At 35.7% G+C, this 7301-nt stretch overlaps 3 protein-coding genes across 4 annotated transcripts; 2 read left to right on the top strand and 1 right to left on the bottom strand.

Annotated features, from left to right (window-relative positions):
• Window positions 1-21: 21 nt before the first annotated feature.
• On the bottom strand, window positions 22-2331 carry LOC138140356 (zinc finger protein 367-like). Its single transcript, XM_069061343.1, has 3 exons — window positions 1699-2331; window positions 1374-1647; window positions 22-1319 (listed from the first exon to the last, which is right to left on the bottom strand). The coding sequence occupies exons 1-3, from the start codon at window positions 2012-2014 to the stop codon at window positions 746-748; spliced, it is 1164 nt and encodes a 387-aa protein (XP_068917444.1). The 5' UTR covers window positions 2015-2331; the 3' UTR covers window positions 22-745.
• Window positions 2332-2442: 111 nt separating this feature from the next.
• On the top strand, window positions 2443-4039 carry LOC138140357 (uncharacterized protein B0303.7-like). The gene is made up of 2 exons (XM_069061344.1): window positions 2443-3143; window positions 3579-4039. The coding sequence occupies exons 1-2, from the start codon at window positions 2631-2633 to the stop codon at window positions 3864-3866; spliced, it is 801 nt and encodes a 266-aa protein (XP_068917445.1). The 5' UTR covers window positions 2443-2630; the 3' UTR covers window positions 3867-4039.
• Window positions 4040-5283: 1244 nt separating this feature from the next.
• Window positions 5284-6397, top strand: LOC138140358 (phosphatidylethanolamine-binding protein homolog F40A3.3-like). Of its 2 annotated transcripts, none has more exons than XM_069061346.1 (5): window positions 5284-5428; window positions 5527-5650; window positions 5700-5823; window positions 5888-6101; window positions 6154-6397. In XM_069061346.1, exons 2-5 carry the CDS (start codon window positions 5531-5533, stop codon window positions 6290-6292), a joined length of 597 nt encoding a protein of 198 aa, XP_068917447.1. In that variant the 5' UTR covers window positions 5284-5428; window positions 5527-5530; the 3' UTR covers window positions 6293-6397. The 2 variants fall into 2 exon arrangements, with proteins under 2 accessions (XP_068917447.1, XP_068917448.1); XM_069061347.1 differs by having other exon boundaries at window positions 5296-5428; window positions 5583-5650.
• The last annotated feature ends 904 nt before the right edge of the window (window positions 6398-7301 follow it).

Below are 7301 nucleotides of genomic sequence, written 5' to 3' on the forward strand. Positions count from 1 at the left end.
ATTTTCGAAGAAAATTCGATATTTAAAAAAAAGACGAATTTATTGGGAACGGTTTATGTATAGTACAAAGTGTTACAATGCGATCCTAAATGGTCATTAATAAATACTTACACAATATAGACAACTGTTATAATAAACGCATCACATATCTTTACTAAAACATAAACATTAAATTTAGACAGATAAATAACAATATAACTTTCAAGTTAAGGATCATTAGAGACTAAATCTAGAAGCACAATCAAACTAACTAAAACTTTTTATTCTTTGGACTATTTTTACCATCCATTTGAAATAAGTACGAGTTGTTTTAAATGGATGTAAAATTGTCTTTGTACTGCAGCGTTACCTGCCGATGTTGTACTAAATAAAAAAAAATAAAGAAATTGAATGGGATGTGTGCAATTATACAATAATGAAAATTTGAGTGCATCTCTTAAAATTAACGTCCTATAAAAACAAACGTCGTTGTAGACACACAAAAACGGAATTGTTTAAAACAATACATAATTAATGAACACAACATAATATAAAAAGTAGTAAATATAAAGCTAAAAATAATAACTGTAAATTGCCACCCTCACAACGTCCTGACAAAAATATAAAACATCCTTAACTTCAGAGCTTAATTATAATCTAAAACAAAGACCTTGAAGGTCTAAAATCTGATAAAATTAGTCATATAAAGAGCACATATTTGAACAACGTATCACATAGAAATAAAAAATAAAAATAAAAATAAAATTCAAAGTCTGTAGTTGTAGTTGACGCAACTTTTTTGTCCGTTTTTCAACTCAACTAGAGCTATAGCACCTTGCATGTCATCACTCGTGATCTGTTTGCTCTTGCCGCCTTGAACGCACACCAGAACGGTGGGACGCTTCTGGTTTTCGGCGGCGACTTGAGGCTCCACCGCGACGTACTCGTCGGCAAGAGTGACAGGTTCGATTTTGACTTCGTCGCCGTCAGAACTGGGTCCGTCTTCGCCCCAATTTATTGGTCTGGCAAGATCCTGACTGGAGTCAAGAAGCTGCTGATCTTGCACGGCTTGCAACCAGCGCTTTTTCGGTCCTTTTGACAATTCGAAGTTGTGGAGAGACGTCCTCGGCGACGAGACGCCTTGACCGTTTTCGAAATTTTCCGAGTTGACGGAAATGTTGTCGTCTAGCTCGGATTTCGGGGAATTTTCCATTCCGTCGCTAGGTAGGATGTAGGTTGAGTTGGGGGAGTTGTAAGAGGGGGGCTCCTCACGTTTGAATCTTGATTTCTTGGGAGTTGTTTCAAGGCTGTCTAAATTGCTCGATCTCTTGTTGTTACGCCTGTAAACAATGTTGTTATGCAAAAAAAAAACACAAGATTTGCGTTTAACTAACTTTTCTAGTTTCATCAACCATTGTCTCACTTCTGCATTGTGTCCTTCATCAAATTTCTTCTCGAAACTTCCTCCAGGTGATGTGTAGCGTTTCAACTGTTTGTCAGGGTGTTCAGGGCAGTGTCGGTTGGCGTGAGTGAAGCGCTTGTCACAATTAGGAGAGGAACAAATGAATGGTTTTTCACCAGTATGTAGTCTTTGGTGTGTCTTTAGTTGCCCGGATTGTGCGAATTTTCTAGTGCAGCGCGGATAATCACATTCGTACGGTCTTTCACCTGATCATGACGGAAATTAAATATCGAAATTTCGACAAGAATCCGACTTACCAGTGTGAGTCCTGAGGTGAGCTTGTAACGACTTTTCCCTCGGGAAAACTCGGTTACAAAACGTACACTTAATGGAGCTTGGAGAGGTAGATCCTTCTAAAATAAGAGTATTTAATATCTCGGCTCTTGGCCGTCCCCGTCGGGTCTCGCCAGGAGATAGAACCGAATTTTCTGTTCCTGGACTCGAGCTACCGTTAACCGGTCCTTTGTCCACAGAATTTAATATTTTCGGCTTCAATACTCGATTAGGCGGTGTTATATTCACATGATCATCACTACTAATTGTTAATTTACCGCGTTTGGGAGTACGAAACATAATTTAAAAGGTTTTAAGTCACTATTTTTATGATTTTTTCCACAGCACAACGCCAACCAAAACAAACCTTACTTCCTAATAGCACTTATCCCACTGCAGATGGCGCGCCAAATTGGAGGGAAACCACAGCATGGCCAACACAAAACACGAACATCACTAACGAACAACTGTACATGCAATTAACCTTAAACCGCAGTTCTGCTGTATGCAATCCAAATTACACACTCTCAACAATCACAACATTTTCAAAACGCGTTCAAACAGGTTTCTCCAGTTGATTTTATGTTTGGGCTTGAGTTTTTAAAACAAAAAATAAACAATAGACAGTACGACAACTGCAGAAACTGTAACGAAGGCGACATCTATCGGAATTCCACATGTTCATTTAATACTTTTTCTGAATGTGATTAATCGGTCACGTTAAAAATAAAATAGTCATTTGAATTTAAAGTGTATCGGAAAGTTTCAATTTGTAGTGTTCCAGCTGGTTCGGACATTAACAGTGTCGTTGTTGGGTCCGGTAAGAAATTATGTTGCCAACCTGACGCTCCTTAATTGCAAAATGTCATTTAAATAACGTCAGAAATTTACGAAATTTCACCTGTCAGAGTAGGTGATGAAATCCATGTTCCAACAAAAGAATAAGAAAAAACCACCACCGAGGCCTCCTCCTCCAAATTTTATCAAGTACAAAAGTAAGTCGTCGTATAATCTAGCTCAGGGAATTCCGAACTTGATCGACTGGAGTCCTCCAAGCTCGCCAAAACAGGAACATTCGCATCAGTTCGGGGGGAGTGTATCTAGTTCATATAGCAGTAGCACTAGCAGTTTAACCTCAAGTAAGAAGAGTCTAGAAAATGATAATTCCGTATTTCACATTAACTGGATAAGCACCAATTCAACAATACAAGGTAAAGAAAACACGAGTGCCTTGAAACCAAGGATAATTCGCGCACCACCTCCAAAGAAAAGTGTTTTAAATAAAGACGACTTGGTGGCAAATTGTTCGCCTCCAATGCCAAAAGTGCCTCCACCAAGTCCACCTAAAGGAAATTATGATGTTGTCACGCCATACGGAGTAGCGCTGTATGACTTTCCAGCGACCCAACCAGGCGATTTAGCTTTACAGGTGTGTTTTTTGTCAAATTTTTATTAAAAAAGAAATATGTGTATATACAGGGTGTTGTTGAAATGCGTGACTAAATTTTAACCACGAGCCACTGGCTTCATGTAGAACTCGGAAAAAATATATAAAAAATTCTATGTCAAAAAATAAACTGACATATATGTGTATATCATATTTTATAAACTGTACGCCAATGCGAATTAACCTCTAGGAAATATACTTTAAAGCAAGGAAACCGCATTGGTGTACGTTTTATAAAATATGATATACAGGGTGTATTTTTAAAATGTGCCGAAATTTTACCTATGAGGTTGTGGGACAACGTAGAAGACTAAAAGCAATTAAAAAAAACATTTCCGAGTTCTACATGAAGCCAGTAGCTCGTGGTTAAAATTTCGTCAAGCATTTCAATAACACCCTGTATAAAAATAATTTTAGGCAAATGATGTAGTGGTGTTGATACGGCGTGTGAATAAGGAATGGCTGTATGGAAAAGTTTGTGATAAGGAAGGGATTTTTCCTGAATCTTTCGTTCAAATTGAAGTACCTTTACCTTGTGAAGACCAAATAGTTACAGCTTTATATGAATTTAGGCCCCAAATGGCAGGAGATTTATTATTAAGACCTGGACAAAAAGTGAAGGTTATCAAGGAAATATCTAATGAATGGCTTTATGGGGAGTGTGAAGGCCAGAGAGGACAATTTCCAAGAAATTTCGTTTCATAACTCTTTAAACGCTCACGAGTATTAGTGTTTTCATACACATTGAATGTGATAAATTGTGCCTCAGTGTGGCTATTGTTTTATATACATACTTTATTTTGTTCATGTTGAATATCTAAATGAAATATTTTTTTAATGTGTACTTTATAACCTGAAATATAGATTTTATGATGAAATGGTTTTATTTTCTAAAAAATACCTTCAATAATTTTGAATTTACAACAAAGTTTGTTAACGTATTTGGCTCGTAAAAATTATTGACCGTTTGGTATTAGAAATATTAGCGATGAAATTCTGAAAAAATTGAAAAATTCTCCACATGAATGACCTTGCTGTTCGCGATGTGGCAATAGCGCTAACCTGAGCGGAAACGTGAATTGTATTTATCCAAAAGTTGGTTCATTTGAAATTTTTTTAAAACGAAAAAAAAAATGGAAAAATCTTAATGCAGGTAAAAATGCAACCCGAAAGGCAATTCACAAAGCAATCTGGATCCCAATTACATTATCCAGTATCATAATGCACATAAAACATAGAGAGCTTTTAACGTCCGCCAAATGAATGTCAAGTTCTGACAGAAAAATACCTCTCTCAAGAAAGTATGATTTAAAAGAATAATAAGCGATTAAAATCACAAAAGTAATGTGTAAGTAAAACCACATGGGTTATGGGTTCTGTCATGCATTTTTAATTAAACAGGCCGGTTATAATACAGCAGGTGGTGCCATATACTTTCATTCGAAGATTTCATCATCCCCATATTTAAAATCAAAATTTTGTTCTGTCTGCTTAAAAAAATATTTGGCCGTATAAATAGTAGGTGAATACGGTCGTTCTTTTTCAATTATGCAATAAAGATTATAACAGCAAAACAAGTAAAACTGACAAAAAAAAAAGTACCTACAATTTGCACAAACTAGATTAAAAAGATGTCATTTTAGGAGATTTTGCCTGAAATAAGAGAAATTTTATTCAAACAGAATAAGCAAAGGGTTGTCCTATTAATCCGGTGTCTGAAAGAAACGACATTGCAGACTTACAGAACTATTTCTTGAAAAAATAATAATATTGTACACCAACTTATGAGTTTCCTAAAACAATCATTAATTTGTAAAAAATCTTCCTCACACTATTCGCATCGCAATCGAATTGGTTACCTATATCATGACATCATGAGTTAAAAGTTTACATTACCAGATCCCAATTTTTAAATTTTTTTCAACTTTTCCTCATTTAACGTAAAAATAACGTAGGTAACTTCTTCTAACTTCTTCTAATTAGCATGTGATGTTTGATAAATGTAAATTACGTCGAACAACGAATAACTTAATTAGATAATTGAATTACTTAATTAATTAAAATTAAAAATATTCATTGTCCCATCCTGGTCCCATCCATAACCCAGACTTTACAGAGACAGTTTGCAATTTAACAATTTTTCCGATAGATGTCGATGACTGTAACTGCCTGCTTTGATCATGGGCTTTGATCTGATCAAATCAAGTGACCTGCGGCTTGTCAGTTGTCAGTTTGCGTTGTTTTCGAAATCGTCTTTTCCAAGTTTGGTAAGTCTCAAACAGATAAGATTGTTTACTGGCTCGAAAAAATTCAAGGCAAAATCATTTACGAACACCAAAACCCGCGATAAAGTAACATTTTTCAGCGTAATGTTTGCTCTTAGAAGGCCGGTATTTTCTACTCGTTTTTTCTCTTCTGTAGCCAAAAATATGGAAAAACACGGAGTTGTTCCGGATGTGATCGACGTAGCTCCAGAAACCGTCGTTGAGGTAATTTACGAGACTTTTTATTTACTTAACACTGATTGGATGACATTAGGTAACCTATCCAAGCGGGGCCAAGGCCGACCTTGGCAATAAGTTAACACCGAGACAAGTCAAAGATGTCCCAACCGTCAAGTGGACCGTCGAAAATAATGTATTGTACACACTTTGCATGACTGGTATAAGATTAAATACTTGCCACAAGCTGGCTCACAATAAATTATCAAAATGTGATTTCAACAGATCCAGACGCTCCAAGTCGTGAAGCGCCGAAATTTCGAGAATGGCATCACTGGTTGGTCGGCAACATTCCCGGCCATAATGTTGAACTAGGAGAAATTCTTTCCGCGTATGTTGGATCAGGACCACCTGAAGGTACAGGATTTCACCGTTACGTTTTTTTGGTGTACAAACAAAATGGGAAAATTAATTTTGATGAAAAGCGCCTGCCCAACAAGTATGTTTCTCATCACATATTATTCCAACAAACTTGACTGAACTTATTTTAGTTCCGGTGATGGACGCGGTTGCTTTTCAATCAGGAAATTTGCTGAAAAATACAAACTGGGACAACCTGTAGCTGGTAATCTGTACCAAGCTGAATGGGATGATTATGTTCCACTCTTATATAAACAGTTGGGAGGTTAAAGAACTGATAGAGACCGATATTTTTGTCTTCAATTTGGTCAATAAATTTTGTTGCATAATTTTTTTTGTTGAGTATTTGAAATTAAATGCTCGCCATATAAAATAGTTTTTCTTTTATTTACAAAGTAGGTGTTCCCATCCTCGTTGTAGAGTAACAAGCATGCAATTCTCCTCTTAGGAAGTAAAAGTACATAATTCATAAAAAAAAAATTACAATTACATATGTAAGTAGTACTCCGGTACTAATCGTAGAACATTATTAAAACTGATCCCAGATGTAACTTGAAGAACTAAAATTTCTCATGATCATGAATCGACGCGAATCGGGAATTTTGCGGTGCGGAAATCGTTCCACCTTACCCGAAGCTACCCCATAAAGTAACACGGCACCGGTAAAGTTCATCATTTTAACAAAAATCAATATAAACAATTATTTTCGGACACAAATAGACTTTTCTTAGCGCGAATATTTTAGGAGTGATGATGTAATAAACAACTGATTAGTGATTAGTTTTTGTCCGACAAAAGTTTTTGCGGCACAAATACATTTTAACTTTTTCGTAGGCTTTAATAGATGATTAATTGATTATTCAGTTGGTGGAGTCTCAAATTAAGCGTTGAATGTCATTTTATAAAGTAACAATTTCCACTAAAATCATAATAAAAATCTCTTCATATGTAAATACCTACAGGCTAAAGAGGTACATACATCTTTATCTTTAGATATTGTTTATAGTGGAGACTATGAAGCTACTCTGTTCACATTGACATTATTTATTTACATGGTGAACATAGAGTAAATAAATAACGGAGGAAATTCAACTTCTAGTTCGAATACTGTGATGGTCAATGAACTATAAAAGTAAAATATCTTCAGTTAGGAAAGAAAAAAAGTGAAGTTTTCTTAGTTACTATTTTGTGATAACAGAGTGTTATCTGTGCCTATTTTATTTATTGCACAGATGTACATGGTTTTTCATACATACCGGGTGGGGCATCGTATACGCGC

Source organism: Tenebrio molitor, chromosome X (assembly GCF_963966145.1).
Source record: "Tenebrio molitor chromosome X, icTenMoli1.1, whole genome shotgun sequence".
Taxonomy (NCBI): Eukaryota; Metazoa; Arthropoda; class Insecta; order Coleoptera; family Tenebrionidae; genus Tenebrio; species Tenebrio molitor.

What these genes read in the sequence shown, in the direction of transcription:
- LOC138140356 (XM_069061343.1), bottom strand. Translation starts at nt 2,014, where the DNA reads ATGTTTCGTACTCCCAAACGCGGTAAATTAACAATTAGTAGTGATGAT. An exon ending in TCACCTCAGGACTCACACTG is followed by an intron (nt 1,648 to 1,698) that starts GTAAGTCGGATT and finishes CGTCATGATCAG; the next exon opens with GTGAAAGACCGTACGAATGT. An exon ending in TGGTTGATGAAACTAGAAAA is followed by an intron (nt 1,320 to 1,373) that starts GTTAGTTAAACG and finishes CATTGTTTACAG; the next exon opens with GCGTAACAACAAGAGATCGA.
- LOC138140357 (XM_069061344.1), top strand. Translation starts at nt 2,631, where the DNA reads ATGAAATCCATGTTCCAACAAAAGAATAAGAAAAAACCACCACCGAGG. An exon ending in CAGGCGATTTAGCTTTACAG is followed by an intron (nt 3,144 to 3,578) that starts GTGTGTTTTTTG and finishes AAATAATTTTAG; the next exon opens with GCAAATGATGTAGTGGTGTT.
- LOC138140358 (XM_069061346.1), top strand. Translation starts at nt 5,531, where the DNA reads ATGTTTGCTCTTAGAAGGCCGGTATTTTCTACTCGTTTTTTCTCTTCT. An exon ending in CTCCAGAAACCGTCGTTGAG is followed by an intron (nt 5,651 to 5,699) that starts GTAATTTACGAG and finishes GGATGACATTAG; the next exon opens with GTAACCTATCCAAGCGGGGC. An exon ending in GTACACACTTTGCATGACTG is followed by an intron (nt 5,824 to 5,887) that starts GTATAAGATTAA and finishes TGATTTCAACAG; the next exon opens with ATCCAGACGCTCCAAGTCGT.